Raw genomic sequence first — 14,233 nt, 5'->3', positions numbered from 1 at the left:
TGTTTATCCTCTGTCAACGACGCGTTCCCCGTCACTTGGCAAGATAATTAATTAGCAGTCGCCCGGCGACGCTCGTGTCTCTCGCCGCAAACTGTTCGATTCGATTGCACTGCTGTTCTTCTTGTTTATTTCAGTAGCCAGTTTAACATTTTCGCGTCGAGAGTGCGATTCGATATCAGCCTATGTTTAAATTCTATCATTCGTATAGCAGACGTGTCTCGCTCGCAGTAACGAAGGCGAATTATTATTGCCGTAAAATGCGCACTGAAAACGTTTCAATTCTTTATTCGCGACTGAGTTTCCTCAGGTATTCGTTCGAGATATCACACGGGACGTAGCGCTTGAATATTCCGCGAGCCCGAAGGAAAATCCACGTAATCTCGTAAATTATTAGCGGTGACTTATCGTAAAAATTCCAAGCTCGTGTTAAGAAGCTTGTAAACAGGCACGGAGTCGCGACAGCGTCATCTCCGTCGCGCCACCTCTGTCGACGAACTCTCGATCGTAGTTTTCCGAGATTCCGAAACGATCGTTTTCCCGTTCACGAGGTTATCCGACCTCTTGTCCGCTCGTTATTTCATTCGCGGGGGGGCCGTTGATCTCCGTAGGTCGCGCGAAGGTGTAAAGGAGTCCTTAATCAAAAGCTTCCTGCGGCCGATATTAGTCAACGTCACGGTGGCTTCCTACCGTTGGCGTCATTATTTAATACGGCCGCTCGGAGTTCGCGAACGCGGATCGACCATTGCCGCCCAACTTGCCGCATAAATCATCGCTTTATCACCTATCCTTCTCGTTAAGACTCGCGACGCTTTTAACGGCACCGCGACGAGAAAAGAATTAATTACGGTTCTTCTATCGGTAGCGAAACTCTACCTAGATCAACGCGAATGAAACGGAGGAAGCGGAAGATCCGATTTGAGGAGGTCCGACCCTGGGAATCGTGGCGAAAAATATTAGAAACTTTATATAAAGCGTTCTAATATTTAAGAAATATTTAAGAAATATTAGAACGCTATTTAGGAGGCTAAGCGTTGACAATGTGAAGCTTCGTTAGTAAGACACAGGCAGTTGAAGTTACTACACGTGCGAACTCTTGGACACGTGCTTCCCGTGAGCGCATGCGTTGCGAATCGGCTGATACTAAAATGGCGCGTGTTAGGATTCCCATTAGCAAATTTCAATTGCTCGTATCAAGGTAAAGAAGTTTCAAATCATGAAATGGCGCAGGACTTTTCGATTCCTTTTTGGAGCAAGAGTCAATCCTGAGAAAAGACTTGACTATGCAGTCTCGTTTTACCATTGCTCGTCGTCCAAAGACGACTGCGAAAATTCCCCTGCGATTCCAGTCGTTCCAACGTTCCAATTTCGGCAGCTCCGCTATAACATCTACGTAGTACATAGTTCCACATGTGGAGTATCCGCAAAGAGGATAAGAGCCGGACCCCGAAGTAGCGCAGAGTCGTAAAGATCTCAAGAGACGATCGTTTAGCGGTTGTACGAGTCACGGGACTCCTATCCGCGGGAGTCCAGTGGTTAAGAACAGGTACGACGGGAAAAGGAATTGGCAGAGGAGTGGGTACAAGTGTCGAATGGCGAGCGAAAGCTTCCACTCGGTCGGGTTTCGGGTTGGACCCGGCGGGTGAGTTGTTTGGACGGCAACGGGGTAAATGTCCCGTGATGGAAGCTGGAAACTGGCGTGGCGTCTACCATTAGCCGAAAACCGGTCGCGGAATATATTCGTCCGTCCGTTCGGAAGCTGAGATGGAAACGTGCCGGCGTAGGGAAGCCCGATGGAAAAATGGGAGGGAGCGATAGCCCCGGAAACGACCCAGTTCTTCCAGCGGCTTGCGTCAGATAAATTGGATTCGAGCAGTTTTATCGTAAAACACTCCTTCTCCGCTTCTATCGACGGAGCCGCGATGGCCCGGTCATCACCGGGAAAACTTTAACTCTCCGGATCCCGAAACGGGTTCGTCTGGCCGCGACACCCGACCGCCTCGATCTTAGTCACTTCGTGTCCCCTCTTTACGAGTCAACTTTTCTCGCCTTTTATCCTGCCTTCCCTCGTATCCCGCTTGGCGCCTCGCCCAACCGTCTTTCTCCACCGCGTTCCTTAGTTCGAGACTTCCCAGTCGTCACGCTTCCGAGTTATTTCCCTCGTACTGTCTTCAACGTTTAGTATCCACTTTCGATTTGAATCCTGAATCTTTCTCTATGCTCTCGTTTAAAAAAGAAATTCAAGCAGTGGCGAATGGAAGAACAAAGTGAGAGATCGCGAGGAATCTCGAGGGAACGAGGAAATAATCGATCAACCATCACATAGTCAAAACAAACTAACTAATTCCTGTAAATATATGAAATTCGCGGCGTAGCTCTCAAGTTAAACATATTCACGGTACGTTATACCTAGAGGAGCTTTTATCGCGTTAACGCATCGTAATTGAACCTTGAAACCATTTTACTCTGAACTGTTACAAGGTCATCGACCAGCTTGTTACTCCTCCACGCGAGTAAAACGAAGTAAAATTTTTGAGGATCTTGACTCGTGTTCTAGAGACTGTAGAATGTTTCGAAGCTCTTGCGCCACCCTTGCGTCCTCCCAATGCCACAAAAGTGGTACAAGAGCCTTGCTCCTGGGTTTGGACGTCTTTCTAAACAATCCAACCGTGTTTAACATTGTTTGTTATAGCCACGGATCGACAAAAAGACCGCAAAACGAGCTCTTCCGCGAGTAAACTCGACTCGTCCCTGTTGCGACGACAAACAATGTTGGTTCCCGAGACGGTAACATTTCCACGATAAAATACTCCCTGTGTTTATTTTTCTAACGCCCATCGCCTGTTTCTTTCTCTACCGGCTGGTAAAATTCGCGCGTACGTCTCCGCGACGTCTGCGGGTGAAATAGGAGGTTAACCGCGCGGAGGATGTTCGAGGCTGCTGGTAAAAGACCGCGGTTTAAGCCGGTGCTAAGTATTATTTAGCGACGGCGGCCAGCGACAAGTCGATTTAATTTATACGCCGAGCGAACGACCGTGCGAGGGCGTAGATATACACGAGGCTTCGCTAAATATCCGAGAGGAACGTGTTCCCGAGAGTGTCGTGTCATCGTGCCACCTTCTGGAGTCGTTCCAAGACCTTCGATCAGCCGTAGAGCGTGGCAAGTGGACGAAAATCGGGCAGAAATATTCACGTGACGGTATTAAATCTTATCGTACGGTTGGATTGCTGTTTTTACCGAAAACACATGTTGGGGAACATGTGGATTACCGTCGATTGGTTGCAACCTGACGCTTGTTAGCATTTTCAGATTACGATATATCAGATATAAAATTGAGATAGAATTAGTGACGCAGTCGTTGAATTCATCACGCATTCATGACACGTCTCACCATTATTGTTTTCGATAATTATAGAAAAGGAGTTGAGAAGAGAAATGTGTTTGTAGATAATTCACCCTTTGTACTCTTATTTGCACAATTTCGTAACGAAATAACTTCGAGTACAAAAGGTTAAGCTGGTTCACCGACTGTTAGATGATTTACTCTACAGAGACTTGGAGTAGCGTAGCTCTCAGGATCTTGACGAAGGTCCAGAGAGTCCATTACTTTAGATAAACTATTTTTTCCTTCGGTCAGCGTGTTATCGAGAAAAAAGGCAGCGGGCGTGGCGGGCTCGGCAGTTGGCACCAGTCAGAGCCTCGCATTTACGGTATTAGTTTTTACGGGGAGAAAGATGGATATATGCGCGAACAGATTGCCGGTCGTTTCCCGGTAATTATGCAAATGGCGTATCGATTACCGGTTAAAACGTGGGCAAAAATAACGCGGCTGGCGGAACGAACACGCCGCGGCTGGTTATCGCTCGCGCAGCTTTTTCCACGCTCGCGTCGAACATAGGGAATAGGTAAACCCCGATTGTCCGGTCGTTGGCGTTTGGAACGCGTACAGGCCGTCCATCAAATTCGCCTGGGGATTACGATGGTGGAAGTCGCATGTGAAATTTCAGGTTTTCCGCAAATATCGATATATTAAATCTGACGAATTTCGTGAAAATATTCTGTACTTTACAATGGAATCAATTCTTCATACACATACACACACACACACACACACACGCACGCGTGAATCGAAAAGTTCTTTTTCATTTCGCAATTCGATGTTTCGTTGCCAAGAAACAAGCAGCTTAACTTTTGGCGCGGGTAAAACCACGTGTACGTAGATGCGTGCGCAAGCAGAATCAGCTGATCGTGAGCTTGGTCGTTCACCAGTGAACTTTAACTGCTTGTATTTAGATAACGAAGCATCGCATAACAAAATGGTAAAGGACTTTTCGACTTCTTTTTACAATAGCGTTCGAGACCCATGCTGCTTTCCTGTCATATTCATATGGCGGATTAGGGAGGTGGGCATCCCGTGAAACAGGCTCGTAGAAGCACAACCCCAGGTTTGGAGTGGTTGATCGAAAGGGTGAAAAAGGTAGGCTCGACCTCCGCAATCAAACAACGATCACGCCCCTTAATGACCGAGTGACTGCTGTTACTCCTTCGTTTCGGGGGTGGTTCGCGGCGTGGGGTCGACACAGCTGCGAGTGACACCCCCCTGCTTGTACATATCTCGTCGTGGCGTTACTTTCTCTCGTTCTCTTCTCGTTCCCTCGCGACTGTTTGTCTCTGTCTTTCGCCCACGCCGAGACCCCATACATAATTACTGCGACTACCGACACGTCTCACCCTCGCGGCAGAAATTTGCATTATCGAGCCACCGCCCCCGCGTGCTCGCGAGGCCTGGCCCAACGGGAATCCTCCGTGCAATTATTAAGGAATCAATCACGCTCGGGTTTCCGCTCGACTCGCCGCGCGGACGTCGCGTGGAGCGTCGCGGATTACGGGATTTCGCATTATACGCTTTGATGCGATTTTATAACGCCATGGGAACGTCGATTACCCTTCGACAAGCGCGATAACACTTCGACGCGAATTTCCTAGATTTATGTCTCGTTAAGTAGGTGATCGCGCGCGATAGACGCGTCACGATTATGGGGAAGGCTATGGGAATTGCTCCTCGAAATTACGGTCTGTCGAAGGTGACGTAGACATTGCAAACAGATGTGCTAAATGAAAGCTATTCTGAATGGTAGCAACACTGACTGGGTCTATATCAATAAAATATATTCTGTGTATCGTAAATCGAACCGCACATTTTCTGAATTAAATTGAAACCTCAGTTAGAAAGAATCGCGAACGAAGGTTGCTCGTGAAGTTGAACAAGGAAAAACGTGAATGCAACTTGGTAGATCGTAACCCCTATGTATAATTTTTTCTCACCGTTTAAGAATGAAAATTTCAAGTGTCGATCATGTTCTGTTATAGGGCATTAAATTATCGCAACGAACAATTTATCCCAGCTACCATATTTACACCCCACCCACATATTCGACAACCTGCATTCTAAAGGAGAGGCCCTCCAATTTATATTATTCCCAACCGCGCCGACGACCCACCGTTTGCATTAATAATAAATAAATAACGCGCCGTCGAACGAGCTCCGAAGGAAGACCAGTTCACGTTGAAGTGGACCTCGTTGAAAGTTTCGCAATGGTCTCTCGCAGCGCGGATCGAGAGATTTCCGGGGGCGTTATTTATTTTACGTTCCGTCGCCCCTTGCAATCTGCCGTTTGGAGATTTAAGTCGAAAACGCCTCTTCTCCAGAGACGTCTTCGAAGGTTACACCGTCGTGGAGACTCGCGACGGAAACACGGCGTACGCGATTGCGCAAAGACAATGGTAGTTATGGAAATTGTCCGCGCGATCGTATTATCTAACTGCTGGCTTCCTCCCCGCTATCCTCGCCACTTCCGAAAATTACTCGAAGCGGCCCTGTTATCTCGATATATGTCCTCGATTTTCTGCCTCCGCTCTAAGAACATCCGGCTTCTGCTTCCGCGAGGATTTAGCCGACGACGAGCGCCGTTTCCGTCTTCGAATCGCGTTACCGCCAACTCCGGGGACTCGAATTTCTTCGCGTAACGGGAACACAGTTAACTCGTTCTCTATCGCGAGTCCTCGACTGTCGGAGTCAAATTTTCTAAAGCAGTTCCGCGCAATTACGCCTCATTAAACTGGCGTACGAGGTTGCCTCGCTCCTTAGGCGAACAGGTCTAACGAGAAGATTCACAGTGGCAAGCTATTTTTATTTCTACTTTTGTTTTGGATACTGGTTCATTTGGAAACATCAAAACTATTATTTAATTTAATTAAAATTCTTCGATAGACATACAGGGTACGAATATTTATGGAATTGACTTCCACTTTCGAAAACTACCATCCCAATTTTTGAAAAAGACCAGTGTTTCCTAGACCTGTTTCCTTCGCGGTTTTGCGCGCCGGTGGCAATCGCAGAAAAAAAGGGTTGGAGCATTTTTCTGAAATGCTCGACCCCGCAGGGGCGAGTTTCGCGCAACCCTCCCCGCATGTCGGATGAAATCGAATTAAAAGGAAATAATAATATTTCCCGCGTTCGTTACGAACATTGTGTGCACGACATCTGTCGCTCGATGGGGGTCCCAGTCAACGTCGAGCGCGTCGATATACCCATAGATTAGACGCCTACGTCGCGGTGCCTCGCGCGCCTCTCCCGATAGCCCCGCCATATCGTGAAAGCTATGGCAGTCGCAGCGTAGGGTAGCACGTTCCAACGAAATGAAACTGATATGTATGGAAATCACTCGCATCTCTATGTATGAGCCCGGAAACGTTGCGTTACCGTATATAATACACGATTTTATATGTTTACACGTGCATGTGTGCCCTTCCCCACGGCCCTTTCTCGTGTCCACGCTTTAATCGATCGCTCGAATCGACGCACGTTTGTCGAACGAGCAACCTGATGTAAAACAAAGTAGTCGTAAGGGAGATTTATGTTCTTGTAGAATGGATTCGCTAAAAAATTTTTTTTTTAAAGTAATATCAAAACAGCATTTTGAAACAAGGGTGAATAATATCAGGGGTTGAATACTAGCGACACATGCTCCGAAGAGTTCAGTCATCGAGGGGGTGAAAGCCACACTTGTCCGAGTCAAGTTTTTAAAATAGTTTGCCAACATAAAGAAAAAAGTGACTTGCACCCCTTTGACTCTCTCAATTCTTTCCCCTGCAGATGATCAAACTTTCCAATCGAGGCTCTATCCAATCCAATCTAGTGACTTCTCAAAAGCACCACGCTTGATTTCAGCGTCGATTCGGAAAATATTTGCTAGGAAAATTTGACCTTCGATGAGAAGATTCGATTTATCGAGCAGCGGGGGTTGGAGGGAGAATGAACTCGCGAACACAGGTCGCGCGTCGGTAACCGACGATCTCGCGAACATCACGAGCATCGGGACGCCGAACAATCGCTCACAAATCACCCGTAACCATCGCACGCGTGACCATTAACCATTCCTGGACTGCGGAGCCGCGATGGATCCCCGCGTCGCGGATCTTTTGTCCTCTGACAATCCCGTCGATTTTCTGGCCGCGTTGTACTTGCCGCCGGGTAAACTGAACGCGAGCCTCGTTTTCGCGAGTTCGATTCACGGACTGTCCGAATTCGAGACCCTCCCATAAATCCAGGGCTGATTATTTCCGGTACAATCGTTCGACATGTTTTCGTTTCGCGAAGTGGATCCTCGTCTACCGATTGGAAGGGGCATTTCCGTCAAAATGCTGGTTTAATATATTTTTGTATTTCGAAAATTTATATCTCTGAGTTTGCGTACTAAGAATAATAGATCCTGTTTGGACGCAAAGTATATCGAAAAATCGCAAGTGCGGAGTTTGAAATTTTTCTAATTAATTTGAAATGTATAGGTAATCGAAAGCAAAGTTATTAAAAATTTTGTATTACGCCTCCATGAGTAGAACTAAATAAAAGGCAGCACGAGTTGGGGAATTGCGTATTTATTCGTAAAGAAATAAAATAGAGAGCAAAGTTATCTCACGGTGTCTGTATAAAGGGATTTGTCGAGCATTATGCTCTGCTACATTATGCAGTAGCATTTTTGGGCCTGTGGCACGACGATAAAAATCGACACTCTCGGTCAGCATTTTCATGCAAATTACCTTCCCGCGCGACACGTTAGGCTAACGCCTCTCGTGTTCACGTCGCTCGGAGAAAGCGCTTACAGCATCGTTCCGGTTAAACGCACACGATACGATCATTGTTTTCTTACCGCAGCGTTAAAAGTCAATGTAATCGAAACGCATATGCGTTCGCGGAACCGCGACGGTTAAATCGACATCTGTTTACAGCCGCGAGGGTATACGATTTCTGCTCTGGTCGGTTGAAAACGATTAAGCGAAAAGTAAGAGCACCAGGTGCAACAAGTTAATTATTTCGGTCCGTATTTAGTTCGCTCCGAAGCTGACTAATTCTGATTTACTTCAACACTGTACCTACCACGAACAGTCAAACAACAGTTTTCAAAACTTCTGTATACGATTCCATGCAATATATGAATTATATACAATTATTTCACTCATTATTCGATTCCTTGTCAAATATTTTTGCATTTCATTGAAAAGTGTGTTTAAAACTAGTCGTTTGTCCTGTCACAGTAGAAATAGTTAAAGCTCGCAAAATATACTCAAAGTTCACGTTTATTTCGAACGACATTCATTAGTATGGATATAAAATTCCATCGCGAAAGTATATTTAATTGGACCGATTAATTATCATTACGACTCACCACGCATTGAGGTCTGGTCAGCACGCCCTGTCCTCGTAACACGTCCAGTGTGGTTGTCCAGTTGTGGCATCGTAGAAGGATCACAGCACTTCGAACGAGTTCGCAGAAATTTAAATTCGCGAAACAAGGTCGAACGCGACCGTTAGCTTCGACCGTGATTAGCGTACTGGCTCGCAGAAATCGGAAAAGCCAAGAACCCACCATTCATCCTCCCCACCCCGTGGTACGACCGAGCAGGCCTAGAGGCCAATCAAGTAAATACGCGATTCTTGGAAATGGAATTCGAGGTAAAGTAATGTCCCGAGTCTCGATGTTGTTTCTATCAAGACGAGTTTTTGCAAGGATTATCGTTGATCCTTCGCCGAGACCTTGTAGCAGTCACGTACCACAGATAACAGTGACAAGTATTGCTGGGTAAATTGCTGTGTACAACCACGACAGAACCATGCCTGAGAATATTTTCACAATTTCCAGGAAAAATTTGTTATGAATCGTCCAGTGTCCTGGTTTGCTAGAAAATTTACACGAACATGATAAACGTGCAAATAGCAACGGTGATTATACTCTGGCAACAAGCTTAATTCGCGGGCGAAGAATATCGTCCAACGATGCGAGAATTGACGCGCTTCGATGCAGCCTGGACTTTAATCAATATTGATATCGCGTGAAATCATCGACTCGTCAGTTATAATAGAAGTATTAATTTCCTCAACGACTATTTCCATAAAAATGAGTCGACAATCGCTTGCATATTATTTTGCACCCTCTCCAGCGAATGTCGATACCGGATAAGTCGATCAGTTCGTCGAGAGGCCCTCCAGGCTCGCTCTAGCGAGTCGGATGATAATGAAACAAGCTCGCCAAGTGCGGTACAAGAACTCTAAAAATCAATATTTCCATTATACCGGCAATGCCTCGGAGAAGTTGATCGAGCAACGTAACGCGTAATGTAAACATCGAGGTCAAGGGTTACGTTTACTCGAAAGTGGCAGGGAGGGGGAAAGGGTAATGCTATTTAACTCTGTATCGACAAAGAAAAAAAAAAAAAAATAATAATCAGATATCCAGGGGAAAGCTTGTGCTCCAATTTCCTGGAGTGCGCGCTTTCAGCGGTGGGAAAATCGATGGACGAGAAGTGGCGGGGCGGGAACGGGCAGCCGTTCAAAAAAGCCGAAACAATTTCGCAAATCGAGCGCACGTAACGTATCGCATGCGTTCCCGTGCCTTCCACGTTGGATCGGTAAATAACTTTCCCGTTACTCTCGGTGCTTTGGGCAACTAACGAACGTGAAATTAACCGCGAGCGCCCGCCAACCTGGGAAATAATCAAAGTAACGACGCTTGAATGCACGAATTCGCATCGTCGTTATCGGCGACGTCGTCGTTGTACACACGCTCGCCCAGACAGTAATTATCGACCTCGTCAAAGACTCCCTTTAACGCGGTGGTACGCGCAATTAAGTGACATAAACGACGCCGACGCGCTCCCGCCGTTCCTACCGATCCTCTTTTTAATCTTGGTTGGGCCTTCTGGATATTCCTCCTAAGAGGCACCAAATAAACCCCCTTTCCTTATGTACCCCAACTTTTTGGTTTGCTTTGCTCGATCGTTCGCGTCGTTAGCGACGAAGCAACTCGCGCTTCGTTCGAATGCTAGGAAATTTCTCGCCGATTACGAAACAGTAATCTCCACTGAACGTGGAGACATCCCATCCGAGGTAAACACTGGTAGCCAACGGATCGATGTCCCGTCGACAGAACGATATTCCTATCTACGCGTTTCGCCTCGCTCCGTAAATATTGCTCCTGAGCCGAACGATTACGAGTTATCGGTTAGACACGCCGTGGTGTCGACTATCGCCGTCTCGACACGACGATTCCCGGTAGTCCAATCGTTTATCAGCGGGCTCGCATGAGCGCACCTTTGTTATCGGAGTGCAAACGCGCGTGGCACGATAACCGATCGTTCCTCGAGGTGTTACGGTTCGTCGTCGCATTCCGATCGCGTCGCGTCGTGTCGGTTCCAGCCGATCGTCCAAACCTGGCACAGCCTGACGCAATCGCGGTCGCGTTATCGGTTACACCGGTACGAGATTTGTTCCCTGCGCCGTTGCATCGGCTCGCTATCGATCTCGAACCGTTTCAGGCCGCTCTCTAAAGTTGTCACTCGAATTTCGACGATCGCGGGCTTGGGATCTCTTGTCCATTTCGAACTACCTTCGTCAAATATATACAGGAGGCGTAGTGTACGCGATGTTGGGAATAATTCCATACGAATTTTCATCTAGAATCGCTATCTAGCTTAGTTTATCGAAGTCTTTGCCTTTTTTGATGGACAGTTTACTGAGATCAACGAGTGGACCTTGGAACAAAGTATAATTCCTGCCGTTTGCATTGTCTTAACAACTTGTAATGCTATAAATCCTTCTGCAGTGAAACATAAGTCGAGACTTGACAATGGCTGTTCCATGCACTCCCCCTTTCGAAAGCCTAACCGGTCCTCCAAAAAATTCAGTCCTAAACCATTCGCAACAAACCACACGATAGCGCTACGAATTCAGTTCCCGTGTTTCTATCGGTGTCCCTGCGAGGATCGAAACGTCGGAAAGGGAATACTTCTCCCCTCCCCCCTCGGTGATCGATTCACCACCCCCGGAACGGAAATACCAAGAGGAAATCTAAGAATTCTGTCTGGAATCGTGATACTTTCGGCGTATCGTATACAAACTAGTTCGATTCCGCGCGGAGAGGTACTCGCGCAGAAACAGAGGGGTTGCGTCGTCCTTGATAAGGGATGGGTAATCTAATGCGATCGTGCGACACACTCGGTGGCAGTTTTCGAAGGGGGATGCCGAGAGTCGTCGGGAGGCTGACTGAATTTGCGCACGGGAAAAGCCGCGTGCTTCCGAGTGGCCTACTCGAGACTACTCGAAGGGTAGGACGTAGGGGGTGGGAAAAAAAAGCGGGCCAGCGGGGCGTGTTCCTTCGGCGTGCTTCCAGGGAAAAAAAGTGGGTCCTTCCCCTGGCGTTTAGTAGCCAGATGCGCATACATCGGATCCAATCACGTGCGTTTATTTAAGCTGTTTGTTCGTCAGACCAGAAGAAAAGTCCGTCGAAGAGGGTGCGCTAGCTCGTCGCCTTCGTAATGAGCCGGGAACGCCCGAGTGGAAAGAGTATCCTTCCTTTTTAATCCTGTCTTTCGTCGCGCACCGAAGGGCGACATTCAAACAATTCCACGGAAAGATCGATGGAGAGCCTCGTCCTTTTGCCTCGAGTCTCTCGCTTCGCATGGAATTCCTTAACGGTGAATATACACACCTGAGGCAATTAAACGGAACGATTCCCTCTTTCATTCCTCAAAGATTGATCTTTGCCCCTTTGGTAGGGTCTCCTTCAGTTTTACCTTGCGACAGTTTGCCCTTTGTCATTAACGCGTTACTTCGTTAAAATATTATACGTTTAAACTTTGGTGAATCTATCGCACGGTGAATTTTCAGTAGATTCTTGTGGGGTGTACGATACATTTCGATGTATTGTATTATACATTGCTGAGTGCTGATGAGATCTAAAATATAGAGCAGTGATCCTCAGACACGAGTCCCCGTAAAGTGGATCGATCTTTTCGCGAGCGCATTTACTCTGGTTTGGAGGGCGAGGGGCACGGTTTTTAATATCACTCAGGATTTTAGCGTGACGCAAGGTGGAAGCGTTGCTTTTCAGGCCGTAAACTCGTCTCTCTGTTTCGCGAGTCGAGCGGAGGGCTGGCGTGTGTCGTTGACTGAAAGGCAGAATAACATTGGATTACCCCCCCCCCCCTCCCATCGTCGACGCCCCGCCAACAACCCCGCAGTTTTTACACCCTCTTCGGCTCGACCCCTCTCGGTGCGTGGCGTCCTTTCTTTCGCTGCACCGGAGTCGCGCGTTCGGGAAAGGGAAAACAATCTTTGGCGGAAAACAGCGCGTCGAATAATTTATTGGCGGTGGGCCGAAGTTGCCCGGAGCGCGAGCAGGGGCCACGACCGCCCCGTTATCTATCACCCCCGGTGGTTGCTTTGCCCTCTGCACCGTGTGTGTGCGCGCACCCCCGCTGTCTACTACAGGTCCGTCCAAACTAACCCCCGAATGCTCCCTGGCAACTTTCCCACTCGCGCCAATTTCACCCTCTGGCCCGATGACTTTGGCAACTCCCGCGGTGCTCCGACCACCCCGTTCTTCTTCGTTTCGATAAAACTCGCGGATAACGGACGGCTAAAACCTCCGCAAACACCATTTCGACGACGCTTCCTAATCCAGACCTCAAACAACGGAAATTAAATATAGCGAAGAGGGCTAATCTCCTCCGAACACCGCTAAACACGCGCTCGTGTCGGGAATCGAAGATGAGAAACGATTTGTTTTCGATGTTTGTTCGGTCGAAATTATTAACGATATAGTTATTGGATTAGCAAGTGGGCAATAGTAGAGAGAAATCAATTCTATATAAAAATACCAAATAATAGTAATAATATCATCAAAACGATTATTTAATCCAGTAAAAATTCTTCAATACACATGGAGGGTACGAATATTTATAGGAGCGACTGTAATCTTTTTCTTCATCGCCATTTAATTTTCTTTAGCACCCCTGTCTTTAAATTTTTCCGCTATCTGACGAGTCACTCTTTTAGAAACGACCTGTAGGCGATGCGGCAGGCGTGAAGTTTCGCGGCGTGCTCGACTGCCGGCATTAACTTTCCGCGTAGGGTTATTTACCAGAAGAGCCTGTGCATCGGACGGCTCCGAGCAAAAGGGTGTTCGAAGGGAGACGGAGCTAGATGGGGGCGCGCGAGAGGAAAGAAGAGACACGCAGAAGGGGGCGGTTAAGGGCTGACTGGCTGGTTGGCGTCGACGGTGTGCATTCCTCGATCTGGTTTCCTCCTGGGACCGAAAGGTAGGGTCGAGAGATATCGCTACAGAACTAATCAACGCGAGGCAAGAACGATTTCTCTCTCGTTCACCTCCCTCGCCGTTTCGGATAAAAAAGAGTTTCGGGCGATAATATCGCGCTCGGGAAGATAGACTTTTTTCATCCCCTGCGTTCCCCCTTCGCTACCCCGATGGCGAATTCCCCGAGGAATCCAGCGACGCGTCTTACGGCCTCGAATATATTTACCCTCTAGCGCGCGTTCTGCAGGGGAATGACTCGCCGCCTCTGTTTCTGCAACTAAATTAATCGCGTTGATCTCGATGCGACGACTAACTAAAAGAGAAACCTTCTGCGTGGTTCAGAGTTGGACAGTTAAGCTGTCGTTATCGATATGATTTTTTGTTTAACGGGTTTTATGACCACTAACGCGTAATCCTTAATAATTTTCCCGAATAGAGCTTTCAATAACGAGTACGGTTTGCTTAAACAATTTTTTTTCCTGAACGGTAGTCACTTTTCAACTGGAATCGTGCCTGGGTGCCTTGAATACGGGTCTATCTGGCGAATCGAATTTTGTATCGACCCTCGATAATCGAGCGAGCG

General features: G+C 47.5%; 2 protein-coding genes across 2 annotated transcripts in view; one reads left to right on the top strand and one right to left on the bottom strand.

The window, feature by feature from the left end:
• Positions 1–9,068, bottom strand: part of LOC128894148 (uncharacterized) — a 62,042-nt gene extending 52,974 nt beyond the window's left edge. The window contains exon 1 of the mRNA XM_054155640.1: positions 8,725–9,068. Coding sequence (XP_054011615.1) covers positions 8,725–8,928 — 204 coding nt within the window. The 5' untranslated portion in view covers positions 8,929–9,068. The remainder of the gene's footprint in view (positions 1–8,724) is intronic.
• Positions 1–14,233, top strand: part of LOC128894111 (uncharacterized) — a 257,394-nt gene that overhangs the window by 3,369 nt on the left and 239,792 nt on the right. The window lies entirely within an intron of this gene.

This window comes from Hylaeus anthracinus, unplaced genomic scaffold, assembly GCF_026225885.1.
Source record: "Hylaeus anthracinus isolate JK02 unplaced genomic scaffold, UHH_iyHylAnth1.0_haploid 3, whole genome shotgun sequence".
Taxonomy (NCBI): Eukaryota; Metazoa; Arthropoda; class Insecta; order Hymenoptera; family Colletidae; genus Hylaeus; species Hylaeus anthracinus.
Note: the sequence above shows the minus strand (reverse complement) of the source record. Positions and strands in the feature narration are given on the sequence as shown.